Consider the following 19162-nt stretch of genomic DNA (forward strand, 5'->3'; position numbering starts at 1 on the left):
CAGATAAAGAGTGCATGTGGGACACCTGTATACAACCTTTGGGGACACACTGAGGACGTGTCTCATTCATCTTTCCCCCGTGCAGTGTTTTGAGCACCAAATAGAGTTTGAAATCACACTTGAGACTCTAAATAACATCTTGCCCCAGGAACATATCGTGCTGATGAAATATAACTGTATCACTGTTGTATTCTTTAACAATGGTTTATATCCATGCAAGGCAGCAACAAGTGGAAATAAGTCAACTTGCCCCAAAACAAAAATCCATTTTGGGGACCTTGTTTATCAGCTCTGCTTGTGCCAATTTTGAAAAAATACTCTTTCTCACTCATGTTCCCAGTGTTTTAGTTTGTCATGTTGCCACTTACTAGCCTCTAGAGTGTTCTATACCTAGAATTCATGTAACATATTTCACAGTTAATTATTTTTATTCAGGTTTCGGATTTGTGCTCGTGTCTTTTTTTGAATGATCAAGCAAGTCTTTCAATAAATTTTTAGAGTGGTTTGTGTATTGTATTTAATTTATTTTGCCCAGCTTGTTTAACGAAGTAAATTCTAAGGTCTTGCTGTAAAAATGTTGTACATATAAAAATACAATATGACCATGTACAAATCATCCCAGTATTGGCACAAATCCAAGATTAAACTACTTTTAAACGACTATAACGAATACACATCAGCTTTATTGGTGTTTGATTGACACATCATGTCATGATCGAACAGGGAGGATTCAAACACAGGACTCTGAATAATGCAATTAAGTGAGTTTATTTACAGGTAGACAGCAAATATGGTGGGGGTGGGAAGAAAGAGAGCTCCAGGGAATCCAGGGAAGGGAACACACATCCAAACTCACTCTACACAGATGTCCACTCACACTCATGCTCGCTCGACAGGGTTTGAGAGGAAACAGGAGGGGTTCCAGGAGGGTCTGCATAGGAGAGGAAACACACATTAGAGAATCAGCATAGCACGATGAGGGATTCAGGAATTACAAAGAGAGCTGAGGCTACACTAACTGTGATAAGTACAACGATCCAGTGAAGAACATCACCCAGTAAGCCCAAATGAAGATGATGAGCAGCAGGTGAATAAATTGCAGCCAGGTGTGTTTGCCAAAGGTGGGAAACTGCAAAAAAGAGTACCCCCCAGGTGGGGGAGGAGTGAGGAGGAGAGAGAGAAACAGAAGCACAACAACAAACACTGACAGGGCAGAGGAGAGGACTGGAGGACCACACTTATGGGATGGGCCTAACTAGGAAGGGCATTTATTTGTACCACCCCTCCCTTAAAGTTGAGAGACTCCAGTTCCTGTTTTTCCAGGTAAATAACAATTTAACCCTCCTCAATGCATCATTAATAAGACTATATGATAATAATGTAAAATTCTGTCCTGGAACTTTTTTTTTATAACTATACATGCAAAACAATACATTTTAAGCTTTGAAAAAGGGAATCCTCCTCATATGACTTATTGTGGTTTGGTCCAGTTGCAAAGATGAGCTTAAAATTCAGGATGTGTGCGACATTGTTGTTTGCTACTTGTTTGCCCAGCCTCAGAGTCTTCGTCCTCGTCTGGCCCAGCTCCAACTTTGGCTTCTGCTCCTCCTGGTCCAGCCTCAGCCTCTGCAGCGACGCCTGGTCCGGCCCCCGCATCGCCATCGGCTGGTCCTGCCTCGTCTGGTCCTGCCTCGACTGGTCCTGTGCCCACCAGGCCATGGCCAGCACGCCTGAGACTGGAGAGCCTCCGCTGCCTTCCGCGCGGTCGGCCCCCTGAACTGCTCCGTCGTCTCCCTCGCCGCCGCCGCTGCCTTCCGCGCGGCCGGCCTCCTGAACTGCTCCGTCGTCTCCTTCGTCGCCGCCGCCATTGCCTTCCGCACGGCCGGCCTCCGGACCAGCTCTGCCACCTGTGCCACCCGCCTGGTCGGCCCCCCGACCGTGTGACCCGTGAACTCTTGTGCCTGTGGGCTCTGGGTCGGCCCCCTGAACCTTATTTTGACTATGGTCATGTGCTCCTGTGTTTTCTGTTGTTTGTTTTGTTTCCCGTTCTGGTCCCTCCGTCCTGGTCCCCCGCCTCCCGCCCTGGGTGGGTTGTTTTCTGTTTTTGTTTTTGTTTCTCGGGTTTGGGCTGTCGGGAGCCAGCCCTTTAGGGGGGGGGGTGATGTCATGGTCCTGGGCCATGTGGGCCCAGTATTCTTAGTTCCTTGTATTTTTGTATTTCGTTCCTTATTTAGGCCATGTTTTCTGAGTTGCCCTGTTGTGTTGTTCCCTAAGTGTTTTCCCTTCATGGCTTTTACCCCCTGTGTGCCCCTCTGTGTATCTGTGAGCCCTCGTCTCTCCTTATGTTTTATTCCATGTTTCCCCTGCCCATTATGTCTAAGTTCTCCCCGTGCTCTCTCTCCCCCCTGTGTGCCCTCTATGTATTTATGAGCCCTCGTCTCCCTTTGTGGTTGTTTCATGTTTCCCCAGCCCGTTATGTCTGTATTTCCCTGTGCTCTCTCTCCTCCTGTCTGAACCTCTGTGCCTGTACATGTCATGTTCAGTTCACCCCGCCCTGTCTCGTTATGATTATCAGTGTCACCTGTGTTCCCCGTGTGTGCCCACTTTCCTCGTTTACCCTCTGTGTATTTCTGTCTGAGTCTCCCTCTGTTCGGCGTCGCGTTCTCCCTCATGTTGTGTGTAATTCTCCCCGTGGTTCGGTTCCTTGTACAGTTCATGCTTTAGTTTTCCCAGTTTTAGTTTATTTTGTATTGCTTCCCGTGGCCAGCAATAAAGCTGTGTTTTTTGAGTTTATCCCCGTGTCTGTGAATCTGCATCTTGGGTCCTTCCCCTGCCTGCCACACAATGTATCATGACAATGTGAGGATAGCGCAGGACATACATGAGGCAGCAGTGAGGTGTGCAGTAAGAGTGACAGAACAAGTTCAAGGTGGGGTTCGGCTCTGAGCCCCTTCTTGCTTATAAGAGTGATGGACAGGTTGACAGATGAGGTAAGGCAGGAGACTGTGATGTTTGCAGACAACACTGTGATCTATAGTGAGATTAAAGAGCAGGTGGCAGTGAGCCTTAAGAGATGGAGGTATGCACTGAAGACAAGAGGAATGTCAGTAGAAGCAAGACAGAATACATGAGTGAATGAGAGGGAGACAGGTGTAACTGTAAGGTTGCAAGGAGTAGATCAAGTGTGAGTGAAGGAAGATGAATTTACACACCTGGGGTCAAAGCAACAGGCAGTCCAGGCAGAGAGGAGTGGGTGGAGACGAGTGTCAGGGGTGATTTGTTACGGAAGGACAGCAGCAAGAGTGAAAGGGAAGGTTTACAAGATGGTGATGAGACCTGCTGTGATGTACAGTTTGGAGATGGTGGCTCTAATAAAAAGACAGGAAGCAGAGCTGGCAGGGTTGAAAGTGTTAAGTTGTTTTGTTGGGAGTGACCAGAATGAGCAAAATTAGAAGGGCAGATCAGGTTGAACAATTAAGACACAAAGTTAGAGAAGCAAGGCTGAGATGTTTTGGACATGTGCAGGGGAGGGATAGTGGATCTAATGGACAAAGGATGTTGAATATGGAGCTGTCAGGCAGAAGGAAAAGAGAATGACCACATAAGAGGACAGTGGAGGTTAGGGTGCTAACAATAGGGTGCGATGAAGGATGATGAGCCACTGTGGTTGGTGACACCTAACAAGAAGATTGTAAGATTTTTTTTAAATTATCCAAATTATTTACTGTGCATGTTTTATGTCATCAGTTATATGTCTCATAAGTGCCAAGAAGCCATACATAATCAAAATATAAAATAATTTTTAACATTTCTTTTTCTCTTTTTATCTAATGCACATAACTACAAATAGCCCTAAGTAACAATGTAAAATGAAACCAAAGAAAAGAGAAAAATGTTTGCTCAAATTGATAATATATCATTTGGTTACATAACAGCTTCAACACCCTGGTCCGCTCAGATTTCCACATTATAATGAACTCGGTTTCCAGACAAACATTATCACATTTCACTACGTAAACAAACAGAAATATATTTGGAAAAACGCGTTTTTCCCTCTCCTCTGCCCAGCTTCAACAGGTACCAGAGGGAGAGTGTTTGAAGAGTCATGCAAGTTTAATGCTGCCGGTTTCTGCCGTACAACAAAGCCCACAGTGTTGGTTTTCATCTTTCCTCTATTTGGAGCAAGTGGAGCATGAGGCGAAGGAGGAAAGGTAAGGAAACACTCTTTTCCCCAACTGTCTCATATTTGTCAGTAAATCGCACTGGTATCACATCAGGTCACCCAGTAGGCTGTGAAATGACTTGTTGATCCCGGGAATATGTGTGTGTGCGTTAGTGATAGACAGTCAGCGAGAGGCAGTGATACTTTTATCTGCAGGTTCGCCAAGGAAACCTTTTCAAGCCAGACATCACAGTGAAACGGCCCTGCCAAAGCCACAGAGAGTGAGAAAGAAAGAAAAGCAGAGACGGGACATTAAAGGCATCACTGGTGTTTGACAAACAGGGAATTATCAGAAAAAGGGTGTGCGGGGACTATGAGAACCACAGCACCACCAGCCCAGATTTCACCCGGTGGACACAAAGATTTGCTGAATGTTCCGCTCTAACGATGGCAAATTAGATCCGGGGGACAGAGAAGTGAGTGCAGAATGAATGAAAGGAGTACTGAGCACTGTCCCTTGCATGAAGCCATATTAGCATGCACAGTAGATCTCTTTTATGGCATTGGCGCTGTCCGTGGTGCTGAAAAGACGTGGTTACACAACGGGTAATGTTCTACTTGGACGGTAGGAAAGAAGTGGGTATAAATCCCGGAGGAAAATTGAGATTTCAGCGAGCTATTAGCTTTGTGTTGCCCAACCTGGCAGGAACATCGCGATCCGGCCTGCAGAGGTACTTAAAAGTGGCATATTACATCAGAAAATGAATGGCCACCTTTTCAAAAAGGATTCAATTTGAAAAAAAAAAAAACAACAACTTTCAGTCCTCTTTTTGCTTCGAATCAATCTTTATGACACTCACAGCAGTCTAATACTTTTTGTGCTCGGAATTTGTGCATTTCCGAAAGATCTTTGCCATCAATAGCTCTCTGTACAAATCTAAGTCATCTAGAAGCAGCAAACTTATTTCTGTATTTGATTGTCTGGCTGGCTTAATACTATTGTAATACTCTCTCTCTCTCTCTCTCTCTCTCTCTCTCTATATATATATATATATATATATATATATATATATATATATATGTATATATATATATATATATATATATATATATATATATATATATATGTATATATATATATATATATATGTATATATATATATATATATATATATATATATATATATATATGTATATATATATATATATATATATATATATATATATATATATATATCAGATAAGACAAATCCGATGTTTTTTCAAAACTGAATGAAAACATTAACGGCAAATTTTCCACGGGACCCGAAGAAGCGGAAGAAAATGTTACCCGACGAATTTTCATTAAAATTCAACAAGAGGCAAGCTCCGTGAGAGGTTAGATTATTGGCGGGCAGGCTCTCTGCGCGCGCGCGCGCGCACACACACACACACACACACACACACACACACACACACACACTTGGAGAGACGCTCACACACACACTTCACAGCTGGTGTGCCTTCCTCCAGCAGAGACTGACAGAAGCGGGGCGACCGCACTAAGCTGTGAGCGCTCTTTTCTCCTCTCCTCCACCAAGCGCGTCTTTTACTGTTGACATAAAAACTTTGAAGAGGTGAGAGTCGAAACGTCAAAACGCCGACAAATCACCGTCGACAGCGCGCATCAACAAAGAAGAAAGGGGGAAAGAAAAGAACCATCAAGTCTGAGAAAAGCGGTGGAGCCGGGAGAAAGAGGGAGCTATGCCATCTCCCGCCGAGCAGAGCCCAGTCCTCCAGTGTTGTGTGTCGGAGCTGCAGCATGGTGTCTCTTTCTGGACTCTGGACCTACTGCCTCGCCCCGGGGAGAACTCATCTCCTTTCCTTCTCTGCCAGAACGCTCCTGCTGCTTCTCTTATTAACCGTCTCTTCCTCCCCGGACGCCTGCTTCCCTCACCCACAACCTTGCCACATTCTCGCCCGGATAGGACACACCGTGCGTCTCGGTGCGCTCTTGCCTACCCGACAGCCGGCACGGATACAAAACGCGCTCAACCGCGCCCTGGCCAGCCTCCGGCATCAAGGCGGAGGGGCAGACTCCTCCACAACAACCTCTCAGCCACCTCCTCTGCTGCCCTACAACCTGAGCTTGGAAATGGTGGCTCGATCGCCCGCGGGAGGGGACCCTGAGTCATTGTCCCGTAGTGCCTGCCAGGACCTGGTGGTCAGGGGTGTGTCAGCCGTGCTCGCCTTTCCCCGCTCCAGGGAGGAGCTGATCCAGGTGGAGTTTCTCTCCTCTTTCCTGGAGATCCCCTTCGTATCTATCCTGGAGGACACAGAACCCCTTGTGACTAAGGTAGGAATTGACGCTGTGTGTCTTTCCTGGCGTCACTGTGCACCTGTAGCAATCATCTTTGAAAGATGACAGTGAAAAATGGTTATGTGTGTATATATCATGGCTTTCATCTTTCCAGCATCTTGCACTTCAATTAGCAGCATGCCATGACCTAACATAATTTCATCTGATTCCAAGAGCTGACATTCACCAGTAAGTCATTGACTGACCCATTAGCCTGTGGCATGGATTTTGTTATCTGAGTTGGTGCAAAATGCTTCCTACTAGCCAGATTTTAAGGCAGGCTAAAGGCAAATGGACAGTGTAAAGAACTGTGATCATCAGAGCAGTTACACTAAAGAATGATTAAAATAATACAGACAGAAATGGTGATAATGTTACATGGATAATTAATTTTAAATAAAGAGACATTTTAGTGTATCAGACTTTAACTTCTAGCACTGTTGCCTTCTTCCAGCAATGTCTGCTGTTCAGACTGATTTTAACTGAGCTCTGGTGAACCTGCAGGCCCTTAACATGCATGTTTAATATCTGGTCACTCTGACTTGGTATTGGACTGAACCCCCGAGCGAGGTGAAAATTTCTCTCTTTCTAAGCTCTTTTCTCTGTGAATCTATGTGCGTATGTGTGTGTTTGTGCCAGAAAGGATGTGTGTACTTAGAGATTGCTTCTGGCACCTTTCTGAGCCCATTCCAGCAGTTGAAATACTGATAGACAGATGTCACGGAGAAGTGTGGCTCACTCTATTAGTATGATCACATATATGCTATGTTTATGTGTGTACGTGCAAATTAGGTAGACAACACAGATCTATGTGTGTGTGCAATGTTAGTATTCCCAGCAGAACTGCCAGTCAGTCAGTGCAGCTTCTGTCACATTTGCCTACATAAAAATGTCTCTATCCCACTGAGCAGCCAACTGCATCTCTAAGTCACCACAAACATATGAATGCATGCACTTTGCACACACATATTTAACTATCACCATCATGTGGGGTGGGGGTAAGTCTAAAATCTTTGTCCTGCCACCTCTCTTTGCCAACAATGGATTGCTTATTTCAATAAAGGTTGCATGAATGAGAAGTCAAACCACTTGATGAATGTGTCAGCAGAGCAGGGAGATAAGCAGAGGAGAGTAAAAGGAGAGAAATTTAGGAGATATGAAGGGGGGAATAGAAGGGGTGAGCTGGAAGAGAGAACAGGGTTCTTTTTTTCTATAGAACTGTGCCAAGCAGTCAGAGGGCAAACAACAATCATCACTCTCTTTCTTTGTCTCTCTGTGTTGTAGCGCTCCAGTATTTTTAGCCATAATTTCAAGCGGCATTTGTGAAATGAAAGCCTTTTTTGGTTAATTTTTGTGTTTAATGCTACACAAAAGCTTCTCTTTTTTCTCCTTGGTGTCAGACTAATCTTTCTTTTTTATTGAAGATAATGTCCAATCTTATGATGGCTAACAGACAAAAAAAGGACCAGAAAGTGGAAATTACTCCCCAGAGAATAGTTCTGAGTACAGCGTGTGACCAATAAGTGCTCTCCAAAACAAAAAAAGACAAATACAGCCATTTTGAAACACTTATTTAAAAAAAACCCTGCATCTACTTCATGTAAAACATTTCTACCTCCTTTATGATCTTGTTTTTTCGAACTTTCATGTCAATTGGGTAGACTGCTGAAAACATTAGCTCGTTAGTTAATAGCTGGTTTCTTGTGATTCTTCTTTTCTTTTGTGATTTCATGTTTTTATATGTGTGTTCTCATTACTGTCATAGATTTTGGACTGTGGGTGGACAAATCAAGCAATTTTAGGAGACTGTAAGAAATCTTAAAGGTCAGATTTTCAAATTTCCTGAATTATGAGACTAAAATCAGGATAATTTCACCATTAAAAAATACAGTTGGTTTGGTGACGATAAAATAGCCTTTAGTCACAGCCCCAAAACAGTTTGAATTTCAGGAGAATTGCCTGTGAAGGAGCGTAGTGTGTTTTCTTTCTCTCACACCCTAGGGTGCAACTCTATAGAAAGGGAGCAATGTGGGAAATTAAAGGACGCTGGCAGGAGGTGGGACAGGATCTTAAACACACACAGAGAGGGCAATGACGAGTGGGTTAGGTCAACAGGGAGGCAAATTGTTAGCCTGTACAAACAGGGAACAGTGCACAGGTTTCACTGCTGATAGGGGGAAAACACCCAAATCAGAAGATATGATTCTAATTAAAGATGCTATTTACATTCTAGCATCAGGAGGGCGGAGAGCTCCAGAGATGGGGGAGGTGGGCTGGAGAACAGCAGAGACAAAACAAACGGCTTGGCCAAAAAAATAATAAAAAATCTGTCACAGATTGATCCAAATGAGAAGGGGAGGGTTTTTGTTTTTTCAAAAGAGAGTCTTTCCTCCTGGGGTTTTTAAATTGTGGAAATTCTGCAGGCTACTGGGAATTGAGCCCATGTTTTTCTGGTGAACAGATACCTTTCCTGGACATCAGAGAGGGATAGAAAGACACAAAGAAAGAATGAAAGAAAGAAAGAAAGAAAGAAAGAAAGAAAGAAAGAAAGAAAGAAAGAAAGAAAGGTTCATGCACATTTAGAAAAAAACCCAAAACTAATTCTTCCCTTTACCTGCCAAAAGAATACTACATCAATCTTAAAACACCACAGAAAGCTAAAAGGCGACTTGTTGACTTGTTTTCCTCACAGGCTAAACAGACTTCCTCAAGGTCAAAGAAAATGTCAATGAGGGGAAAGAAAATACAGTCTTTCACAAATTAATTAGTGTGTGGCACAGTTTTATTTTTCTTTCGTGACAGCTAATTTGCCATATTTCATGTTTCATCTGACGACAACAACAAAAGAAATACTCTTCCACGTCGGGGGCGTCATGTAGCATGCGTGACATTTCTTGGAGGTTGTGATGATAGATTTTCCTGACTACCTTTAAGTGCGCCCAAAAAACTCAAACCAACCAGATGCTGAGGGGTTGAAGGGTTGTCATCATTATGCAAATTTGTCGCACAAATTGTCACATGAAATTCTCTATTGTCAATTATTCCCATGTCACAAGACTGAAAAATATTTGGCACCACTGATGAAACAGAGACATGAAAGGGCACAGACAGACACGGGGACAGAAAGACAGCCAGAGACAGGGGTCGTCTGTCCGTCTGCGTTCTCCTCTCCCTTCTTAGTCAGAAAGAGCTCTGGGACTATGTGATGTGTCTCAGTAAGGAAGTGCTTATTCTTCCAACCTACTTAAGCTAATTAGAACCACTGTATGACCCCTAACTGTAAATCTCTCTCATCCATCTATGGCATGCAGAATGGGAGGAGAGGAGCAAGGAAGAAGGGACAGAGAGGGGTGGGGAACGAAAAGGAAATGGACTTCTAATTCCCATTAGGGCCATTATGGGCATTTTGGAAGCTGATTTTTTCATCAGTTGCTTTTCATTGATTCAAAGTAAGTAATGAAATTGAGCATATTTGATATTTAAGCAAAAAAGTCCAAAAATAGCTTTGATTAAACCATTATAAAATGGGATGGGGTTTGAAATCGGCATTCTATGGATATGTTGGGGTGTGTTGGTAATAGTAACAATTTAATTCTGGTTTTTTTTTTGTTAAAAGTTGGTGCAATTTGCCAACAGACATAATTGAAAAGAACATCTATGCATTTTTAATGTGGCCAGCCTTTTTTCATGCACAGTACTACCAAACAATTCTGGATTTGCTGATGATATCACAGGAATTATTTAGTGAGATCATGATTTCTTTTTTTGAAAGTGTATTAGCGGAGAGAGCCGAAGGAAATGGTTTTGCTGATTTCTGAGTGTGATTAGGTGAGAGGGGTGGTATGAAGTGAATCCATTATTTGTCATTCTCCACAATTGGAACTGAGTTCCTGCAGCTCACTTTACTCCCAGTTGCCATTGAAATAAACCTTGGATTTTTTTCCCCCATAAGGTGGAATGTACAGAAGTCTATTTCACAGACTTTAATCCTGACTAACATTCATATTTTTCCCCTTTGTAGTTCCTTTACCTCAATTATTTCCACAAGGCATTCCTCATATTATTATATTCCTTTCAATAAAGAACGGTGTTTTATTCCTATTTCATAAAGCCTATTTTGTACTAGCCTTGTATACATGCATTATGAGTACAAAGGCATATTTTGCTTGACCCAGCTTGCACCTGTTACATTGCCGGTGTGTTTAGTGATGCTGATAATTAAATCTCAATCTGAACTGAGCTGCTGAACCTCAAGTCCCACAGAATCGCAGCATTAACAGAACGCCATAACTGCAAATGCTGACTATCCCTAAACTGTAATTACCACAATACACTCCACAAAGTAATGCAGTGTATTATTCATGAGGTCTTTACTGTTTATGATTTGAAACAACCTTTATCGTTCTGTTGGTGAACTACTTTCCCTTCTGCAATCCATCCATCCCACATTCTTTCATTAAGTCTCTTCTTTTTTTAATGACATACCTCATTCTGCTTAGTAAAATGAAGATTAGTACAGTAAAAAACCCAATTTGCGACTTTGAATGAAATTACATTTTAATCCTGGGACCCTGCTGAATAAGACGCATTGTGGCTCGGAGCTAGCCCTGCTCTCAGAGGACACACATGCTGCAAATGCGTTCGCACACACATCTGCACTCCCGCATGCACATCTGCAGAGAAATGCAAGTACTGGCCTCACGCAAAAAAAAATGTATCTTGCATTTATGAGATTCATGCACGCACAGAGAGTCTGCCCTGTGCTCACTAAAGGTTATTAAGCCTAATGAGGCTTTACAAGGCCATGCTGCCTTTAGTGTTTTCTTTGAGATGATGAGGGGATTTGTGCCGTAAAACCACAGTGGAATAAACGAGTGGAAAGCGAGGGACAAAAACTTGCGCCTAGCCAGCGCTGCAGGGAAACTGACAGCTTGGGACAAGCAGGCCACTTAATGCAAACAGCTCAAAGCTTTTTCTTTATTAGTACTATGATGACAGTTCAGCGCGGTCTTGACTGAGCCAGATTAATTGAGCAGAGCAGAAACAGCGGAGTATGTATTACAAAAAGGACTCTGGGCTTGTTTGAGCTGCTCACTATGGCATTCAAGTTAGTGTTCTAATGTTTGTCTTGTGTTTTTGCCTCTGGTAAAACAAATGTCTCCAGTAGTTCCACAACAATTTTATGTTACTCAGTGGAGCTAAAAAGTAAATGAAGTAGACCAGTGATGGATGGAAGCAAAAAGCACCAGAATGGCTGTATATATCAGCAAGCAAAGGAGATGTGGTTTTCATTATAATGAGTTAATAAAGGAACTGATGGAGGTATATAGGGATAAAGAAAGCAGGAATTGGTCCATTCTATACTCAGAAAGAAGGGAAAACGTTGAATGGGAGAATATGGAAGTAGGGGAAAGTGGTAATTAGGTGCTAGGAAATATGAGAATGGACAGAATATGCGGAATTAGAAATCGCATGAAAAAACTACGCATCAAGCAAAAATTAAGGAACATTTGAAGGATGAATCTTGGAAAAAGGGAAGTATATTTCAGAGAATAAGAACGTGACTATGGAAAAAGGGAGGCACCAGGTAGAAAACAAGGAAAGTAAAGAGATAAGGGAATAAACTTAGTGTAAATAAACAGGAAAGAATCAGGAATGAAAGAATGAGGCATGGGGAGAAAGTAGTTATTTAGAAAAAAGGGAGGGAAAGCAAAAGGAGGGAAGTGGGATAGAGGAATAAATAGAAAAACTAGTGAAGGGTGGAAAAAAAGAAGAGGGATCAGCAGAGGAAGGAGAGTTCAAAGGTTGCAAGAAATGAAGAAGAGAGGGTGGAGGTGCTGGGAGGGAAAGTGGTAATGCTGGGGAAGGCTGACAGCAGTCCCACGACTTGTGTTTTCTCTTCCTTTGCACAGTCTGATGGAGGCAGGCACTATGCAAGGATCTAGAGATTTCAGACCTACCATTTATTAGCTCAAACATCAAAAGACATGAATGCTTTAAAAGTATCAACATCAGCTTTTCTCTAACAGCATGGTGGGAGTTTCTAAAAATAACGGAGTCTTCATTAATCCCATGCAAACGTACACCTATCTGGAATAACCCTGACATATTACAAAACAATAATATGATTAATTTCCCAGAATGGAGTTGTAAAGGAATTAAATACTTAGAACATATATTAGAGGGAACAGAATTTATTCCATTTGACAGACTAGTTGAACAATATGGGATCAACAAGACAAGGTTTTTAGAATATCAACAAATTAAATCCATAGTAAAAAAGAAATTTAACCTCAGTCAAGTTGAATTACAAACACCACTAAGTGCGGCACATTTTCTTACTCTTAAATCCCCCAAATTATTATCTAAAATATACAGAACACTTTCTAAATTAGATGAATCAATATCCCTTCCTACTGCAAAGTGGGAAGCAGATTTATCAGTCAACCTAGACCAAAACTTCTGGTCTCAGATTTGCTTAAAAACTTTTAAATTAATTAAAAATCCCAGTCTGCAATTAATACAATACAAAATACTTCATAGAGTGCACTATACAGGTCATCGGATGTTTAAGATGGGCTTTACATCTTCCAACAACTGCTCACACTGTCAAGGCAATACACCAGACAATTACATCCACGCTCTTTGGTTCTGTCCACCAGTGCAAAAGTTTTGGCGCGAGATATGTGAAGACTTATCAAAATGTCTGAAATGTAACATTCCAACTTCCCCCTTAGTGTGTTTGTTGGGCAGCTTAGATAATGTCACTTCAGAAAAGAATATAGCCCATATGATCTTCACTGCCCTATGCATAGCCAAGAAAACAGTCCTCATGAACTGGAAAAATAAAAATAATCTTAATTCTAACCAATATAGAAATTATCTATTAGATTACATTAGTCTTGACACAGCCTCTGCCACCACATCAGATCAATTGCTCTGGGCCCCTTTTATCAGCTCCATCACCTAGTGGGGGTGGGGGGTCATAGTTTGGTCCCGCCTTCACTGTTGTGATTGGTGAGGGGGTAGGGACAGGCTTAGGGCGTCGGGGGGTTCCCCGGAGGCATCTTCCTTGGGGGGCTCAACCCGGGGTAGCGGTCACGTCCGGTTGAGGGCTCTGTTGGCTCTCAGGTGACTGTTTCCTCGCGGCTGCGTGCAGCGGGGCTAGGGGAGGGTCTGTGCTGACGGACGTGGGTTACTGACCTGGCAACCTGGCTGCCCCTGGGTGGGTCCGGGATGGGCGTGAGGTTCTGGGGGTGCTCCGTCTCTGGGCGGGGGCCCGGGCCGGGCCTCGGGGGCTCGGGTCCTGGTTGGTGTGTTGCCGGGGTTGTGGGCGGGTGGGTGCATGGGGGCCCGGCCCTGGAGCAGGGTGCCGCCGGTGCATCGAGCCGCCTGGGGGGCTCTTCAACTGGTGGGGGGGATGGTCACATCTGGCAGGAGCTTTCTTCTCTCAGGAACTCTCTGCAGGAGGGGGAGATACAGGAGAGGTGGAGGAAGATCTCAGCCTGGGCGTTTACCGTCTTATGTAGTCTGGAAGATGTGTGGTTGGTGGGGTGGGTGCAGTTTTCTCTGTGGTGGGGTTGGGTGGACTGTCCAGGGCTCTGTGGAGCCGGGGGGCGCTACTGCACTGGGCCCCGGTCTGATGGGCCTGGGCCCCCCTTCCCTGGCGGGTCGCGGAGGGTGGGAGTGCCTACTGGGGTCAGCGGGGGAGCTGGCCCCAGGGAGGGGTTACCTGCCCCTCCCTTCCTTCCCTCCCCATCTCCAGCTGCCTCCCTCTTCCCGCTCCTCCACAACCACCCACACATGCAGGGCCTTGGAGTGGGGGTATGTCACCAGGGTGCAGAGGAGGCTACCCCCCCCCCTGTCCCCTTCTGGCTGCCTCTGCCTCAATTTTATCCCACAACTTAGACATTCACATTATTCACACTCTCATTACACATACATATAGGATCTTGGGGGTGGGCACAATCACGGAGTCCAAATCACCATCAGGGTGTATACCTCACCCCTGACGTCGTTGCCCACCTCTCAATTTTAAATACACTTAGTCATTGAGGGCTAGCAGGAGGGACCATGCGCTTACCTGCTGCTCCTTGGCAGGTAGCTCCATGCCCTCCTGGGTTTTAATTGCACCTTAGAACACATATGCATCAACACTACAATGAGCGGGTGGAGGGAGGTTTGGAGTCTTCTCCCACCCCCATTCTCTGCGGCCTGCTGGAGCGGGGGGGCTAGTAGGAGGAGTTGGCCGTCCGACTGCGGTCTGGGGTGTGGGGCCTCCCTGCTGCTGCGGAGTCGGGGCGGTCTGCCTCTCCCCACCGCAGGGAAAAGGGTAACACCACCTGGGTCTGGGTGCAATTCCCCCCTCCAGGGGCAAGGGTACCTAGACCCGGTTTGTAGAGTACGCTTGGGGAGTGTGATTGTGTGTACAGCGTCTCTTTATGTCTGTCTCCACGTTGGTTGAGTGTGGAGTGAGTGCATATGAGAGCATGAGGGTGGGAATGGATGTTTGTGTCTGTGTGTGCCTGTATGTCTGTGTCTATATGTCAGGTTGGGTATCAGACGCCACCTCTCTGGGGACACCTCAGGCCCTCCAAGGTTTGGAGGCCTATCTCCACCCACCACCACTTCCCCTGCCGGTGGCGGACTCCCTCAGGTGTCGGTGTGTTGGTGGTTCTTTGTGTCTGGGGGTGGGCGTCCGGGTACACACCGGCTCACTCCTTGGCGGCCGCTTGTCGGGGCCTGGGGCCTGGGGCTCGCTCGGGCCCCTTTGGGGGTGGGGTGCCCCCGGCCTCTCGGCCTAGGGCTCGGTCACTCAGGCGCAGCTGGGGGCCGGCGGAGCTCACGGGCGCGTCACTGCAACCCCCCCTGGCTTCTGCTCCGCGGCTGCTGAGTGAGCCCTCATCTGGGACTCTCCTCAGCTCTTACTGGAACAGTGGCGCGGCTGCCCCTCTGTTGGTCTTCCATGGTCTCTTGTGTTCTGGGGGCCTCTGGATGTCTGGAGTTTTGATCTCCTCCATACCCGCTTCACACCCTGGAGGACGGGGCTGTGGCCCCCCCACACTCCCTAGCAGATCATTACATGGAGAAACCTTTGGAATGCAAGCATGCTGATCCACACAGGTATGCACACATGGGTATTCACAGACGCGGACTAAAGCTTTCTTGGCTGCTGCCTCAAAGCACACTGTGCGCTGTCTATCTTGCGTGCTGCACAATATCGTTTATTACTTAGTAAATACTGATATCTATGACTAGCTAGTTTATTGTGATGGTGCTTTGTTTTCTCTATTATTATGTTGCTCTTTGTTGTTTGCTGTCTCCTCTGTTTGTTTGTTTGTTTGTTTGTTTTTTCTCCATACAGGTGACCCAGGAGTTTTTTTTTTTTTTGTCTCTCTTCCCCCCCCTTCTCACCGTCTCTTCTCCCCTTGGGTTTTCTTTCTTTCTCTCCCCCTCTCTCTCTCATTCATTCCCCCTGTCCTATTTATTAAAAAAAAAAAAAAAAAAAAAAAAAAAAAAAAATGACAAAGGATGAACTGAAGCTCTGCCATCACGTAATGTCGCATACTGCTGTTTCTGATGTCATTTAAAGAAAGAGAAAAAAAAAAAAAAAAAAAAAAAAAAAGAAAGTGGTAATTAGGTGCTAGGAAATATGAGAATGGACAGAATATGCGGAATTAGAAATCGCATGAAAAAACTACGCATCAAGCAAAAATTAAGGAACATTTGAAGGATGAATCTTGGAAAAAGGGAAGTATATTTCAGAGAATAAGAACGTGACTATGGAAAAAGGGAGGCACCAGGTAGAAAACAAGGAAAGTAAAGAGATAAGGGAATAAACTTAGTGTAAATAAACAGGAAAGAATCAGGAATGAAAGAATGAGGCATGGGGAGAAAGTAGTTATTTAGAAAAAAGGGAGGGAAAGCAAAAGGAGGGAAGTGGGATAGAGGAATAAATAGAAAAACTAGTGAAGGGTGGAAAAAAAGAAGAGGGATCAGCAGAGGAAGGAGAGTTCAAAGGTTGCAAGAAATGAAGAAGAGAGGGTGGAGGTGCTGGGAGGGAAAGTGGTAATGCTGGGGAAGGCTGACAGCAGTCCCACGACTTGTGTTTTCTCTTCCTTTGCACAGTCTGATGGAGGCAGTTTTATCTACACTGTGCTGGTTCATTAGAGGATTAGTGAGTGATAACTAAAAGTTATCTGTGATTGAAAACACCTTCACTCCAACACGTGCACACACGTGGACATGCACACATGTACACACACATTCTGTTTACACACGAACACACACTGTGCACATATAGATTGTACTCATGCAAACTTATTCAACTTCCCAATAGGGCTGAACGATTATGGAAAATAATCTAATTGCGATTTTTTGCCCCAATATTGCGATTGCGATGCGATATGCGATTATTTTTTAAGGTCTTTGTCTTCTGTATTATTAAACAAAGACAAGCAATACATCATATAGTATGGCCAATACTATATTACATTAATTTTAAACTGTTCTTTCCTGGAAGACAGACCTCTGTTATGATGACATGAGGTGATGCATGAATTGATGACTGACATTTTTATTTAACTTCTTCAATCACAACAGTATATTTGAACATACACAATAGTTTATTTTTAGCTTACAAACATCTGAGCATAAAGTGCTGACAAGGAACCCTGGTGTAAACATTAAAATGAAAGTCAGTACAATGTGCAGATTGCAGAAATATACATAAAAAAAATCAGTGGCTTTACCACACTCAGTTTTTCGACATCTGTGAACTACTAGACAGTCATTCAATTAAAAAATAATATTAAATAAATAAAACTAATAAATAAAAAATACACACATCTTACTGATCTCTGCAGTCAGTAACATTACACATAAAGTGCAAACATAATAGCAATTGTATAAACACACACACAAACACGCCTTTAAAGTTTAAAGGCGTGAAATTGGACGGTCTAGCCTTCTGATTAGCGTCACCGCTGTCTCGGTGGAGTTTAATAAACTCGGCCGTCTGCTTCTTGCTATCTAAAATATAACCAGACACTGGTGTAAATTCTCGACTGTCTCATACTTCTGTTTAATAAGTTTTCTGTTTGACGTTTAGTCAGCTGTGTGAAAACCAAGGAGGAACCCACCCGGGGGATTAATAAAGTTTTATTTTATCTAATCTAATAACTTTAATCTCAGCCAAACCGATTTACTCACGAACAAACAAAACACTGAAAAAAGCCCAACAATAACATTTTTAGGTTGTCTAAGTGACTTATATATTGCGTTTAACCCGAGCAGCGAAACTCCGCGGTGATCTGAAAATGATGTGCCGGGAGTTGTGCCGTTCTCGGCCGCATCAGTAACCCTCGAGCTCCCGGCTAGCTGTCGAGCTGGTGGGTAGCAGACGCCTCTGAAAACGTCGAAGCACTTTTGCAAATATGGGATATCTTGATAAACCGAGCAGATATTTGATGTTTACACAACTACTTTCTCGCCTGAAAATATTTTAAAAGTTTATTTTGTGACCCAGAAAGATTAGTATGAGTAATTTTAAAACTTAGTAGCGGCCGCCATTGCTGGAAACTGGAGTTTGGCTGGGCCGCGCTATGAATTCTGGGATATGGTAGTAATTTGGACAGCCTTATAATCGCAGTATAATCGCAGCCTTTGCGGTTAGAAAATTGCACTTGATCATGTCGCGATATTATCGCAAATGCGATATATCGTTCAGCCCTACTTCCCAAACTTATTCCATTCACCTAAAGTTAGTGCCATCTTTCCCGTTCTGCAGAACCTGCGATTGTGCAGCAGTTGTTTGCCTGCATACACACATGAGAATGTGTGTTATAGTTTTTCATTATGTGGCAACTGAGGCAGAACACCACAAATCTAGGCCAGGTGGGCTTCAGTGATAAGGGCACATCGGGAGACAACACACACACATTTTAGGACCTCCTATAGGAGATCCCATAGGCATAGGTCAGGGGTGAAAGACAAGCAGACGGGAGAGGCAGACCAGTGGCGAGACAGGGGAGAGAAGGTGAGAAAGACATGCACTGATGTGAGATTAAACAGATGCTGACAGATGGCGTTGGGGCATAGCTGAGCCACTGCCAGAGAGACAGGTTAGCCAAACACAAGATGAGAAAATGGGGTAAATGTCCAGAAAGGGGTAAGACAAAATTCAAGTAATAAAAGCAAAAGAGTAGGAAAGAGAAACAGATAGAGAACCAAACAGAATTAGACAGATAGCAATTCCGACAGGGTGGGGTGGGAAACAAAGAAAGATTAAAAACTGAGAAAGAAATAGCAAAGTGAAGTGAGCAAGTAAGTTAGAGATAGAAAAGGAAAGGGGGGACCAGGCGGTGTCAGAGAAAGTGTGACAGAGCTGTCAGGGATGAAGTTATTTGAGAGGCGGGTGAGGCACAGACAGAAGATTGAAGGATGGTAGACCCCAAGGTAACTTCTGTGTTCCTTCTGGGATATTTATGTTGGGAGTTGGCAAGAAAACAGGCATGATTTAGAGCCCATCTGGTTAGGTTTCAACACCACCTGCCCACAGAGGAAAAGCTGTCTGTAAGGAGACATACAACAGTGCACCAGTGGCACTCGTGTACACACTCAAACATGCTTCGTTACATCAGTTACATGTGTAGAAATGGAAC

The 19162-nt window shown here is 44.1% G+C and overlaps 2 protein-coding genes across 2 annotated transcripts in view; one reads left to right on the forward strand and one right to left on the reverse strand.

Moving 5' to 3' along the window:
• Window positions 1-771: 771 nt before the first annotated feature.
• On the reverse strand, window positions 772-2791 carry LOC146686208 (uncharacterized). The gene is made up of 2 exons (XM_085441658.1): window positions 1020-2791; window positions 772-931 (listed from the first exon to the last, which is right to left on the reverse strand). The coding sequence occupies exon 1, from the start codon at window positions 2179-2181 to the stop codon at window positions 1414-1416; it is 768 nt and encodes a 255-aa protein (XP_085297784.1). The 5' UTR covers window positions 2182-2791; the 3' UTR covers window positions 772-931; window positions 1020-1413.
• A 2895-nt stretch (window positions 2792-5686) lies between these two features.
• The window catches only part of grin3ba (glutamate receptor, ionotropic, N-methyl-D-aspartate 3Ba), a 92739-nt gene continuing 79263 nt past the window's right edge, over window positions 5687-19162 (forward strand). The window contains exon 1 of the mRNA XM_085440647.1: window positions 5687-6497. Within this exon, the coding sequence (XP_085296773.1) occupies window positions 5964-6497 (534 nt within the window). The 5' untranslated portion in view covers window positions 5687-5963. The remainder of the gene's footprint in view (window positions 6498-19162) is intronic.

The sequence above is a fragment of the Copadichromis virginalis genome, linkage group LG19, assembly GCF_057382275.1.
Source record: "Copadichromis virginalis isolate Kocher_CV1m ecotype Utaka linkage group LG19, C_Virginalis_male_GT1.1, whole genome shotgun sequence".
In the NCBI taxonomy this organism is placed as follows: Eukaryota; Metazoa; Chordata; class Actinopteri; order Cichliformes; family Cichlidae; genus Copadichromis; species Copadichromis virginalis.

Coding starts and splice junctions, on each gene's coding strand:
- LOC146686208 (XM_085441658.1), bottom strand. CDS start 2,181: ATGGCCCAGGACCATGACATCACCCCCCCCCCTAAAGGGCTGGCTCCC.